Here is a 14187-nt window from a genome sequence, read left to right as displayed (position 1 = left end):
GAGAAAGGGTAAGGAGCACCTTGTCATGGTACCTTTCATTTTATCACAGCTTCTGCTGACACTCCCAATGAATAAAATCACTCCTATCACCCAGCAGTGGCACTCCCACTAACACAGCAAAGATCATAGAACCCCAGACTGGTTTGGGTAGGAAGGGGCTTTAAAGATCATCCAGTTCGAAACCCATGCCACGAGCAGGGACACCTTTCACTAGAGCAGGCTGCTCCAAGCCTGGCCTTGAACACTGCCAGGGATGGAGCATTCATGACTTGTGATGATGAGGAAACATCTTGGCAAGGCAGGAGCATGGAGGAGTATACCTCATCTCTGCTAAGCTCTCTACCCCCTCATTCAAGTCTACTTTAGGTACTTGGCTGTACAACTAGTTTTAAACAGACCAGTATCTGAAGGACTAGAGCTTTGCTAGTATCAGATAAAGGCAACAAAGCTTCAAAAGGAAATGTCTATAACATGTGGGCCAAATGTCCTCAGCAAAAAAGGTAGTGAGCATCTGCTTTTGAGATGTTCTGTCTTCAGAAGTCTGCCTCACTGAACAAAACACAGTGCATGTGTCAGGTTAACACACGGACTGTGTGGATTCACTGTTCTATCAAATCTTGTTAATTTGCTCCATGCAAAGCCTCAGATTTTAAAAGCAGATCCATTAAGTTACAACCTAGAAGAGGTTACAGCATTCCCAAAGCCACTCTTGCAAAAAAGCAAGATAAGGAACCTATGTGGTACAATTTACCTCTGTCAGTCCCAGAGCACTACACCTTGGTTCAGTTTGCTCAAGTACTGCCTGCAAGCTTCCTCACATATAGCTATCTTACCTGTCCTTTAGGGCTGTATCTTCAACTATTTTCCAAAACCAGAATTAAAAGTGCTCAAGAATGCAGGAGGAAAACAAAAAATTCAAGGAAAAATAAACCATTCTTAAGCATCTTCCTCTCTGTTTGTAAGGTTGAACACACACAAGCCACTTGAAAGTGGGTTTGGTTTTGTCTAATAACTAGATGGAACAGAGATATGATCCATGGTACTATCCCGAGCTAAGTCCCAGTCCTCCAACACAATATTCTACCAGTGGGGCAGTAGCCACTTGAATCACAGAATCCCAGACTGGCTTGGGTTGGAAGGGACCTTAAAGCTCATGCAGTTCCAACCCCTGCCACAAGCAGGGACAAGAACCACACTTGATGCAGCACTATGGGGGGTAATGGCTGATTTCTCCTGGGCTTAGAAGCTCCACATCCTTTGTAATCCAGATGAGACATGCTCAAATCAGCCCTCTGGTGAACATCAGCATCTGCTATTGGTAGGTATGAAGACAGACACAAAGGAAGTATTTAACAACAGAAACTACCTACCTACAGAAACAAACAGTGTTTTTTAAACACCTACAAATAATTTTAACAGGTATCTTAGCCATTTTCTGTGCTGCTAAATAGGAAAGGGGCCAGATCTGCTTCCATGCTTTACTTATATTCCACAGAACTGAATTCCACCATGCCTTAGAGACCAAGGATAAGCAAAGTCCTTGAAGGAGAGCTGAATGTACCACTTTGTGTCTGTGTTAACAATACCGAATGCACAGTATTTGCACTCTAAAGAAAACATCCACTTTACGACTGGGGCAACAGAGAAGCTCTGCATTTTTCCTTAAAGTGCCATCAGGAATGTAAGATGTGGGATGACCAGGTGAGTAAAGGCAGAATAGCACTACACATACTGCAAACAGAGTACAAATAGCTTTACAGCCCTGCAAAAAAGGCAGGGGGAAGACAAGAGCTGCCAGGGAAGACACAGCAGAACTGCAAATGTCAGCTCAAAATGAACAGGGGAATTCATTCAGGATCAGTGATGGCTGTTCAGGCAGTGGAGCTGCTGCAGTAATTCAGTAGCCACAAACGTACAGAAGCTCTGATTTAGTCTAAATATATCCTACTTGCATGCTCTGAGGCAATTATTAGGCTACATGGATGGCTGTAAGAGACAAGCACAGATTTCTGTGGTTGGTTATGACCAGGATTATGGAAAAACATTCCTGAAATGTGCCGTGGGGTTTTTGCTAGATATGAATGGAAAAATCCTGTGTAAGGCAGTAAATGTTAATTCTTTGATCTCCACTCCATATTACTAAATATACCCACAAAACAAAGCAGAACAAAAAAGTCTTACAGCACCTGCAACTGGGTTCATAGCACCCAGGAAACAATTCTCTCTGCCATCACCTTTATGCCAGAACCCTCACAGCCACAATAATTATGGCAGTTACTCATACAGCACCTTTTCATACCATCTTTCCTGTAGAAAGCATTTCACGGTGGGAGTGAAAGGGGAAAAAAAAAAGCCACTGGTCCTTTGGGCAGGGAAGAACTGAGACTGGTTCAGTGCTCAATTCCTTCCTACTGCTCTAAACTGCGCCAGGGAATTCCCTCTTCCCAACACCCATGACAAACATTGCATCTGATCTTCCAGTAAAAAATTAGCTGCTACAGGAGCAACTGCAAAACCTGGATACACCAGCCCCTAAATGAGGGAAAAGAATGGAGGTTGAAGCTTACTCCAGGTTAAGGAAGAGGCTATGTGTCTAGGAGGTGAACAGCATCAAACATGCACTGGAAGCAGGTAGCTCTCCTCCTCTGCTGGAGAGAAAAAAAGGGAGAGGGGGTATGAAAATCCTCTCCTCCCAAATTATTTTAAAGAGTTTGCAACATTCTCTACTCTCTGATCTCCATTAGTTTATAATGTCTCAAACTAAGGCAGAACACCAACCATTATTGTTTTGCTTTTACTGTGAAGTAGCTGCATTGGCAGTGCAACATAAATAGATTACCTACCTAACAAGGGAAGTAAAACAGGATAGTTGTAAGGCATCACAAAGAGGTTTACACAGGTTAAAGTAGTGCTTGCTTTTAAATACCCAAAAGGATGACCAAGTTCGCTGTATTTTCCACTGCTACTCACAAACACCTGACAAAGAATAAGAGAGATCACTGCATTAGAAGAACATGAAGAGTATTAAACAGAAGACATTTAAAGATTAAAATCAACCTGGATCCAATTGCATTAAGATAGCAAATTACCAGGAAGAGCCAAGTTTGAGGTTGCACACATCAGGATGGATATGAACTTACGTCCACCAGTCACAAAACACAGACATACATTTAGTGTACCCCCAGCCACTGTGGAAATGCACTTTACAGTCTATAACCTTTAGTGCTTCAGTGAAACTACCTTGGAGTGATGCTCTGAAAAGCTTCCCAAAGTATCTAAAATAGATTAGGGGTGGATCTGCTGAAGGTATGCTCAAAACCAATCTATTTAAAATCAGTCTTCTGACTCATAAAATAACATGAATAAAAACACTAAGAAAGGTAAAATTTCTAAAGCACAGAATATAAGCAAAAGAAACATTTAAGCAACATCTTTCAATCATGCCAAGCACCAGCATTCTTAACACTGACTTCTTAAAGTGTGTATGTATAAATACACGTACATACACATGGGGGTATTAACACTGAGAAACAATACATTTAAGCTATTCCTTCAGCAGTATGAAGATGATATGTATTCTTACTGAGACAGTCAAAATAACCATCATCTAACCAAAAATAGCTTTCCTCAAATTAAAAAGGTAAATCCTGCAGTAAAAAAAGATGCGGTTTTCCCCTCTATTTTTATTTCAGGGCCTAAGGAACTGGATTTGTTGCATGGTTGCTATGACAATGAACCTATTCCTCTAGTTTGGAAGGGTTTGATATGTAGCTGGGAAAAGAAAAGCAGTTTTTGCTCAATAGCAGAGTCATTTGAACTTAGGCAAACAACATTTCTATGAATGCTTAAAGGACATTCTGAAATCAGTTTATTAACATCAATGTTGCTTTTTCTTCTGAATACCCACATTATATTTTCATTGAAGTTGTAATATTTATTAGGGAAACAGAAATACAAAGAAATACCTCCAAGCCCATCTTTCCAACTAAAGTATCGTACTAAGCAAATTCTTGATGAAGATACTAGGTTATCCTTTGTAAGAACACCACTGAGAAGGGAATTAGAAACCTTATTTTATAAAGGATGCAGAAACAAGTCACATCTTCAAAAAACACAAAAAGGACCAAGTGACAAAGGATTTCTGCAACAGAACTTTGACCTCTTCAAGGCCATTTTAGTCACCAAGATCAGCAGCTTCCATGCAATTCCCACCCTTTGCAGCTGTAGATAAAGTGATGGAAACTACTGCTTAGTTTTCCCTGTAAGCAAATGGAAGCCTACAGAGAGCTTTCAATTTAGCCAAAAGTGGAACCTGCAGGACACATTTCTTAGCAAAATGAGATGGACCCAGAAAGAGAATTAAATGAGATTACAAAGTCTGTAGAGGGAATGCTCATTCTGACTCCTGATAATTCTACTAGAAAGGAGGTAACTGAAACCTTGACATGTTTCTTATCAACTGCAGTGTGCAACCAGACCCCAATTCCCCAAAGACAAGAGTACCCCAGGATACCCATTACATTTCTCAAATCAAATAAAGGGCAAATACCTGCCAGCAGGTATGAGGAGACTTTCGTTCCAAGATGTATTGTGTTAGGGGTGAAGGCTCAAGCTCATACTTGTCAAAAGGAAGCTTGTCTATTACCATTGGCTCACAATCAACGCAGGAGAACCTCACAACGGGGTGAGCTGTGCGTGGAGGCTGAAAGGAAGGGGAAAAAGTGCATCAACTGTATAGCATTTACTGCAGTCAAATCAGTTCTCTTACAAAGACTCACAGGCAGGTATTTTATCATCCTATGGGCTAAAACAATTTCCACAATCTCCTTCAATAGAGAAAAGGATGCAGGCACTCACAAAACAATATAGATTCACTAAATATAAACAAAGCCAGACACTGATACACACACTCTTCCCACCAAGAGAAAAACACGGTTAATAGTCAACTCCTTATGTTCATAATTTAAAGCCTTTGTATCAACCTATAACAACACAGAGAGGTGGCTTAAAGAAAACTTCAACTCTGCTTCCCAGCTTGATGTTCACATAATCACAGATGTGAAATCACGCTCACTTCACACATGGTATCTCAAGAGATTCCCTGTAAGTCTGATTTTTATGTTCCTCTTGAATCAGGGGAGAAGATGGACAAACAGTACCTTGCGTACTTGGAGATTACAGAAACAGAACATGCCTAACAGGAGATGCTTAGAAAGGCAAGTAAGGCGTGCCAAATGTATGATCGTTTCACTGAGCAAAGGAGAAATGAATGCTGTTTCCTCCTCACTTTCTGAGGGAGTTAGCTCTTCTGTTTCAGTTTTATTTCTTCCTGCTAGTGAAGGAAGAGTTTATACGTGAAGTAAAACTTACAGAAAACATGGCTGATGAGCTATCAAAACAAAATACTCCTTTTCCCATCTAAATGCATTTTATAAAGCTTTGATTAAAACGCAATAGGCTCCCTATGATTCGTGGTATGTGAAGTAGTTTACAATTAAATTTCATAATCTTTTATAAAGCATTTACCAAATGAACTAATCATGTACATGGAAGTAAACCTTCCAGATGCAAAACCCATCACAGCATACAGTATCTATGTTAGATTATGCCATTCTGTGTTAAGAACCATTTTAACTACCTTCGTAAAGCAAAGACAGATGATATTAGTAAACACATAAGAAGAGAAAGTAAATTCCTGTAGTATTCAGTTTCCAGCCTGTTTCATTAGGTGGAGAATCCTTCTTTCAGTTCTTAATTTACTTACCAGTGTTGGTGAATTCTGATCAGGCCAAAAAGATTCTGGGATTGGCCAGTGCCCCACAGGAACCCCCGTTTTGGGGTTAGGCCGGACGTAAATGAGTTTATGACAACTATGCCACGGTTGAGAAGCAAATGAATTGATGGGCCTGGATGAATCAACAAGTCCATCTACAATTTAAAGAAAGCAAAATAACAACAGAAAGGAAAATAAAAAGCCACATGCATTTGTCTCTCAGTATTAGCAACCAATACGATGTTTCTTTACAGATCTTTACATCAGTGGTTGAGAAAACTTAAAGGATCAAAATGTAGAACAGCATAATCTGAGAAATAAAGGTCACATTTGCCCATATCTACCCTTCTGCTCCTGTGGCACAGCCATTAGACAATGAGTGCAACACAGCACACTGGCACAGTACGGAAAAGGCTTTTGCTTAAGCTTAGGAGGTTGATATAGATCTGATAAGCAACAAGTCTGTTGTTTTTAGTCCTGCTGCACCTTCAAAGACTAATCCTTCACACGTAGAGTCTTTCCACACGGGATACAAAACTCCCTGCCTGATGCTGCCATTAGTGGAAACTGAAAGTGAAGAAAAGTTTCATGGAGAAGCTGGATGCATCCTGCAGGACTGGCTTTTGTCTCAGTTTTAAGCAGCTAACAATTCACAGACCATTTAAACCCCACTGGCTACCCCAGTGTGCTCTGCAGCATGCCAGCACAGGCTCCCCCTACACACTGAAGAGTTTTGTAGCAGTACAGAACCTGACCATTAATGTTCAAAGCAAACAGCACAGCAGAGATCACTCATTTAAAGAATCATCCTTTTAAAGAGATTCTACACTACTGAGTTTTATTGCTTTAGCTAGCTGGCCAGTAGTACTCTGGAAACCACCTCTCAGTTACACATCAGTTTGGTTTCTCATCATTATACACACAATGATTTTTATAGCTTGGGTAAATCCCATTTTATTTCTATCTAGTTTAGGACTTTCAATGTGCATGAGGATGGAAAGTCTTGGTATTTATACATTCATGCCCACACCACATCACCATTTAAATGTGACCAAAACGAGAGGTTTCACCAGTCATTTTGCCACACAGGAGAGCATCTGGGCCAACAGAGACAGAGGAATTTGCTGAGGTGCTGTCCTGCTCACCATTCTAGGAAAGGCTTCCAATAAAATGACATTTAAATAAGCAAAAGGAGAAAAGAAATGTATACAGCAAGAAAAAAGGTGATTCAAAAAAATGACAGCAGGAATCAAGCTGGCTATGCTCGGATGCTCAGGGGATCCTAAAAGCTATTATGTTTCTGACATTCCAGAACATCTTCATTTCCTAAATACAGATTGGTTAGCTCTCTCCTCGTTTTCAGCCCTGAATTTCTGCAGATGTGAAAAACTACTCCATGTTCAGAGGGCATTTTTGTCTTCCCTGCACTTCCCTTCGAGCTAACAAATCATGCCTTGGGGTTTGCATGCAGCTTTTCACTTGCAGCTCAGAACATTCAACAAACTTACTGTGCAGTGATCAACCAGCAGAATGACAATGTACAGAAAATTAAGCATTGAGATTAGTTTAGAGATGTTCAAGTGTTCAAATACACCGGTCCTGGATTTCATTACTTTAAACCCAAGTTTTGACAACACTAATTCAAACTTTACTACTTCCTCCAAGCATTCACTTTCCTCAGTGGCCAAAAATAGAGGTTAAGACGACAGCAAGAGGAGAGCTGGCAGGCAGGCACATCATCCATACAAAGATATGCAAACTTATGGCACCATTTAACTTATTCAGGATCAAGCTAACACTTGTGAACATGTAACCAAGGCAGGACTAAACACGAACATAAAACTACTCAGAAGCTATGAACAGCACATCCATTATGACTTGGGGTATTTAAAGAGATACCAGAGCACTATCACTCAGGCATATAAGCTTTAGAGCTCAAAGGCTTTTATTAAATGTATTAGACGTCTGATGCACCCTGCACACTAAAGGGAAAAGCTAGTAGGAAGGACAGGGAAAAGAGGAATATTTATACGCATACAAACCCCCTCTTGAACATTAAGGGAAGCAAAATGAGTTACTGTACCTTCTCCAATAGGAGCTGGATCTGGTCCTGACTTTTCAAAGTTAATAACAACTCCACTTTGGACTTTTTGAACCAGAGATTCTAAACATTGATTCAACATTCTTTGTGTCCGAACACAGTAAGAACGACCTATGCAAGAGAGAAATGACACAGGGAAAACATTAAAGGCAGTTTTGAGTCATCTGAATTAAGGAAGATGGTTTCTGACATAAGTTTTATCTAAAGTATCTGACGTAAGTTTTATCTAAAATAGCAACAACAAACTTTGTATAAGGTAATGGAAATGGCAAAATACTTTTCAAATGCAATACAACCAAGGGGGGAGAAGAACCACCAACTTTTACTGAGCTTTTACTCACTACTCAAGAAAGGCCATTAAGGCTAAATCAGGCTGGCTCAAGGCCAAGCTTATAAAGACCCTTAAGAACATCTGATTTCACACACACATATGTACACACGCTACAGTCTATGTGATCTGCTTTTGTCTACCTAAACCTTACCAACCCCTATACACACCCAAACTTTCGTCTCCCACAGATTAAACACCAATTAAAGTAAAATCTGATCAACATCTCAAGGAACAGGCTCCAGAATTCATTCTTTTAAGGTTAAATGAGCCCTGCAGCAGAATGAACATCTCAGTAATATCTGTCCTACTGAATTCAGCAATCTCATGACTGAGCAAAGCCAACCTCTGAAAGGACAATCTAAGATGTTTTCCAATGCCTCCTACTGGTGCAATAAGAAAATGTTCTCATTTCTAGATCTGAAATATTGCTTTATTTTAAAGTTCTCATGTGCTGCTGGAAACCAAGCTCAAAAAGCACCACACAGACAGCGAGTAGTTCACATGGAGAGAACAGCAAGAGGTGAAGTCCAGCTCTAACTGAAGAAATATTTTAAGGCAGATGCTAAATGTAACCCAAAGTAACATCTAGTTACCTCCTGTAACTTCACACATCTGTGTGATAGCAGATTCATCAGTAGGCACACTCCCAAGCTGCTCTGGTTCAGCAGCTGCGGCTCCTGGCAAACGCAGCACCAGAGCAAACAGCCTTTGATCCCAACGAAATGGTTCTTTGGTTAGTTCACTTCCAGGCAAAGGAGAGTTCAATGGAAGATGAAGCTGGGAAAATAAAGATCGAAGAATATTTTTAAGTATTTGACAAACCATCTAAAAACATAATATCCAAATTCATTCACTACCCTGTAAAGGACCCCATTTCTCTCCTATCAACTCATTTATCTGAAGTTAATGGTCTGGAAACCCATAGGGCTATGAATTATGGGGTTGGGCAATTAGAGCATAGCTAACTTCTGTTCTCTATAAAACAGGCTGATGAAGCAGAAGTACCATTGGAAGGAAAAAACAATTAATATTCATCTCAGCACAGCACCAACTTGCAAGATCCTAACTCGAAAGAATTTAATACAAGTTTACCTCCTCTTGAACTCCAGCTGTATTTGTCAGCTTGTTTCCATCCGTGATGGTAATCAAAATAGATGGTTCCAAAAAGAATGGATTCCTTCCCTAGAGACAGAAGCAAAGGAATGCTGAGAGTAACCTTAACGCTCACTTATAGGCTTGTATTTTTGTCTCTATAAAATAAACAGTAAGATGAGCAATGTCTCAAAACAGCCCTGTAATTTTCTTTCAGGAGGTGTGGAGCTATACAGAACTAGGCAGGATGTGCTACTCTGGGCACTCACACACACTCCCCATAAAGACATGTTTAGAGTTACTAGTCTTTTTCCTCCAGTTATAGGCTCAAATCCCTCTAGGCCACAAAAGTGGTACCTAAATTACTAATAGTGTAAAGAACTCAATTTCATGATATCAGGGGAAAAACCCAGAGGACTTTTAACTGAACCCTTCAAATGAGAGAGGGGAAGTCAGGACATGAACTACAGACAACACAAAACTGCAAAGCAGATTCGCTCCCATCCAATGTCTGTACTTCCATACAGCAACTGTGCATCAACAGTCAGGGTCATTTATACTACTACTTTCTTTGCAGTTCAATAAGGAAAAAGGTACCAGTATCACAGAATCCCAGCCTAGTTTGTGTGGAAGGGACCTCAAAGCACCTCCAGCTCCAACCCCTGCCACAGGCAGGGACACCTTCCACTGCAGCAGCTGCTCCAAGTCCCTGTGCCCAACCTGGCCTTGAACACTGCCAGGGATGGGGCAGCCACAGCTTCTCTGGGCACCCTGTGCCAGTGCCTCAGCACCCTCACAGGGAAGAACTTCTTCCCAATATGTAATCTAAATCTCCCCTCTAGTGTGTGTCTAGGGTATGTTCAGTATGGAAATAAACCAGTTCAGAGCTCAAGTTTTAACACCCACCTATCCAGCATTTGAAAGAAAAAGTGAAATGCAAACCCAAACCTGAACCACTGAAATATCTTCCCCACTATGATTTCAAAACCCACAGAAAAAATACAAACAGATTTGTTACCTGTCCATAGTTGTCTATTCCAGACACTAATCTATTGAGATTTAACAAGTCAAACGATGACCTGAGTGCCTGACCAAGGGTTGTTAGTCCTGAAGCCTGAAGATTCTTCAGTTCATTCATAAACGTGGCGTGGTTTTCCTTCCATCCAGCCTATTACATGAAACAAAAAAGCTTCTTAGTTATTCTAGCAACAAACTGTAATCAAGTGCAAGTTGTCGTTTATCTCCCTTCCCACCAAAAATTAATTGCATTCCTGATTAACAGACACACTGAATCATTAACATGCTACGCACATGTGCGCAACTTGATGTGAAACGCAGTTAAATCTACAACCTGAGACTCAAACCACACACATTTGAAACATCTTGCAAATATCCATCTCTTACCATAGAAACTGATGGAGAGGTGATAGAATTAATAGAAATCAACCCCCCTGCTTTTCTCCTTCCTGGATGTTTTGACTGCCATTCCTCTAACTACACTCTCCCATCTTTATATCCCAACACACAAAACGCTGTGGGGTAGTTGCAAACACCCTACAGAACACAGAACTAAATCACTGTGTCTCAGGATCACAGCTTGACACTTTGGAGGTCTTGAAGGAAGTGAAGTTATTGCTGACAGTGCTTGCAGCCCTTTCAGAGGAATGGTGATGAGGATGGCTCAGTCTCACCAGCACTCTGGATCCCATGTTAAGCAGGGCTGACACATCAGCATCACTTGTGATTGACATGCCCTTCTCTTAAGAAGTGGAATGCTGCAGAGTGAAGTAACTACTTTAGGAAACACAAGCTCACAGAGATTGGTAAAGGATTTAAGCTGCCTCAACTAGAACAAGCAAAGCTTGAAAATCCCAGCTATTCACAGTTACCAGCTTTGCTATCACACTGTACTCTTCACAGCAGTTATTCACTCAGGCTTGCAATCCTCTGGCACCAGAAACATTCCTGTGCTCCACAAGGAATCCTAGTTACACAGACATGGAGAGACTCATTTCAGACAGCCTGACTTTTGCTGGGACAACCTCCAGGCAACCCGACCTCCACATGAAGTAGCTTCTCTGCTCTCCAGTGCAGGGAGCTCAGCAGCAATCACCACACTTTATAAGAACCTGAAAGGATGGGATTTTCCTGCCCTTTCCACAGCTATATCCCACTGCTAACCTTTAGCACATGTGGGGCTGTGGAGGTGGTCAGAGGATAGACAACAAGTTGAGAGCCCTAAAGGAAAACAAGAATGGAGCAGGAAGGAAGGACAGAAGGTGATCAATAGCTCTGCTGAGCTCTCAGGCCTAAGCTAGAAGAGGGTCTCTTTCAGAATGAGGGCTTATCATAAGGACATACAACAAAAATAGGGTTTGGTCACATTTAGCAACCTGAACCAGTTCTTCAGGCTTCAGATTAGCACCAGGGAGACAGAAAGAAAGCTCTGCAATGGGGCAAAGAAAGAGCAGACTTTCAATAGGGCTGGTCCAGCTTTACCATTAAACCACACTTGCAGCTCTCATGAACAGTGTGACCACAGTCAGGTCATTCTCAGTAACACACCATCAACAACCCACTCCCAACCACAGCCTAACAAACTACAGCATCTCATCAGCTGAGCCCCAGCAACTCCTCACACACGCTCAGCCCAAAGCAAGAGTAAAGTACAAACACAGGGTCACTGTTTTGGAGCAAAAGTGACTTAGTGAATGATCTTTCTCAGAGTAAAAACACACCAAAGTCCAACAAAATGACTATGTGTAAGCCTAAAAAAGGCTGCCTGAAAACAATTTAAGTGATCAATTACAAAGAGCTTTCTGTATGAATTCTATGAACCCTGAGCTGTAGGTGGAACTGCTTCCTTCTGGAAGTCTGGTAAAAACACCCATCTGAGGAGTCCAGCTTCTCGGGAATAGCCAGGCTGCAGTTCAAAGTGTTCACCAGCAAAGACCGCTCTTTGAGTTACTTTGGTACCAAAGCACGGGGGGGAACAAAACATTTATAAAGGAAACATTATTCCCAGCCTACAACTCTTAAGATTTGAACTCTAATGAATTTAAGAGTATTTCTTGGTAAAATAAACAGGAATGGTCTTCACTGAGATTTGGAGATTCTGCTGTTTTCCCATCTGAAAACGTTTGCTCAGCTTCCAGCTCCTGCTGTGCCTGATCTGGCTGCAGTGCAGCCAACTGTCTGCAAAGCATGCTGCCATTGCCCCATGCAGAACCGAGCTGAGAGCACCATGTGCAGCTGATCCTCACTGCTCCGCCTGCTATGAACACTGGATTTCATCTTGCAGCCTCTCCCAGGATCTTTAAAGCTGAGGAGAGCTGTACCTTTTAAACAGAGTAACACTCATCAAGAGAATAAGGGCAGCAAATGCAGGATTTTCTAACTCCATATCCAGTCTTAAATAAATGTCTAAATAGTTAATGTACTAAAAGACCTTCTAACAGTCTTCCAATACCTAAAGGGGTGACAAGAAACCTGAAGAGGGGCTTTGGACAAGGGCCTGTAGGGACAGGCCAAGGGGAATGGCTTTAAGCTGCCAGAACAGGGGAGACTGAGATGAGCTCTTAGGCAGAAGCTCTTCCCTGGGAGGGTGCTGAGGCGCTGGCACAGGGTGCCCAGAGAAGCTGTGGCTGCCCCATCCCTGGCAGTGTTCAAGGCCAGGTTGGACACAGGGGCTTGGAGCAGCTGCTGCAGTGAAAGGTGTCCCTGCCTGTGGCAGGGGTTGGAGCTGGAGGAGCTTTAAGGTCCTTTCCAACCCAAACCAGGCTGGGATTTCTACAATTCTCAACCCTATTCTCAGAACCACCTTCTTGAATCAAAGCCACCACAATCAGTGTCAAGAAGGTCTATTGCAGCAAAATCTTTTCTCCAGAAAGACTCAAACCAATGTATACAATTAAACATGTATTTCAGGGATAGAAACTCAGACCCCAAAGAACTCTATATATTCACCTCCCCATAGATACAGTAGGATCATTCTTAGGGCAAAATAAAAAGTCAAATACGTAACGCTGAGCATATGCATAATGAGTTCAAGAAAGCACTCTGAAGTGATTAAATAATAATCCTTCCTAAATTCAAAATACTGACACTAATGCTGCTTAGAGAGAAAAAACAAACAACCCTGCTTTTATGTAGCACTGCTTCCATTTGGCAGCAGAAACACTAATGGCCAAAACAACTCCCCACCAACCAAAACCCCAACCAAAACCCCCCAACCTTAGAGGATGAAGCACATTTCCTACAACACTACATATCCTCTATAGGTCAGTAATTATTAAGAACTCATTCTTTTAGTTGGGTATGAACCTATAATGAGAATGATTTCGCATCATCTCCAATATTACATTCCTAGGTTGTCACTCTTACGCCCAGCATTTACTAACAGCAATGCCAGCAGCCTTTCTCATGCCATGATGTTATGTGTTTCTCCTTTGATAATGTAGATGAACAAATCATTTCAGCCTGTACAGACACACCAAAAGACTGTCAAAGATGGCTGGGGAAAAGAACCAAAACCCAGTACTATAAGCAACAATCTCACCCTGCTTGCTTATGCCAGCAAGAGGCAAAAATGCAGTGTCACTTAAGCCTCCTGCGCCGACACGCTTTGGACACCGTCCCGTGAAACCAAGAGGTCTGGAAGCAGCATCCCCCCTTTCAGCTGCTGGCTACTGCCTCTGCAAGTAAATCATACTGGAGAGAAAGAAAAATGTACTTATAACACAGGCTAAGTAAGTTGGGGCTGTTGAGCCTGGAGAAGAGAAGCTGCATGGAGACCTCAGAGCAGCTTCCAGTGTCTGAATGGGGCTACAAGGATGCTGTAGAGGGACTCTTCATCAGGGACTGTAGAGATAAGACAAGGAGTGATGGGTT

The 14187-nt window shown here is 41.7% G+C and overlaps 1 protein-coding gene across 7 annotated transcripts in view; it reads right to left on the bottom strand.

The window, feature by feature from the left end:
- The window catches only part of LOC101881476 (integrator complex subunit 6-like), a 40392-nt gene that overhangs the window by 11772 nt on the left and 14433 nt on the right, over positions 1 to 14187 (bottom strand). For 5 of the 7 annotated variants that reach the window (XR_004549672.1, XR_004549671.1, XM_034063661.1 and 2 more), the window contains 7 exons: positions 10316 to 10465; positions 9298 to 9387; positions 8799 to 8982; positions 7857 to 7985; positions 5765 to 5928; positions 4550 to 4702; positions 2844 to 2976 (listed from right to left, as the gene is read on the bottom strand). Coding sequence is in view for 5 of the 7 variants with exons in the window: in XM_034063661.1 (XP_033919552.1) it covers positions 2844 to 2976; positions 4550 to 4702; positions 5765 to 5928; positions 7857 to 7985; positions 8799 to 8982; positions 9298 to 9387; positions 10316 to 10465 (1003 nt within the window). In the remaining 2 variants the exon portion in view is untranslated. Of the gene's footprint in view, positions 1 to 2567; positions 2649 to 2843; positions 2977 to 4549; positions 4703 to 5764; positions 5929 to 7856; positions 7986 to 8798; positions 8983 to 9297; positions 9388 to 10315; positions 10466 to 14187 lie in introns of all 7 variants that reach the window. The other 2 variants (XM_034063663.1, XM_034063664.1) reach the window with 2 other exon arrangements.

This window comes from Melopsittacus undulatus, chromosome 6, assembly GCF_012275295.1.
Source record: "Melopsittacus undulatus isolate bMelUnd1 chromosome 6, bMelUnd1.mat.Z, whole genome shotgun sequence".
Taxonomy (NCBI): Eukaryota; Metazoa; Chordata; class Aves; order Psittaciformes; family Psittaculidae; genus Melopsittacus; species Melopsittacus undulatus.
The sequence above is the reverse complement of the archived record's forward strand: the minus strand, read 5'-3'. Positions and strand labels throughout refer to the sequence as shown.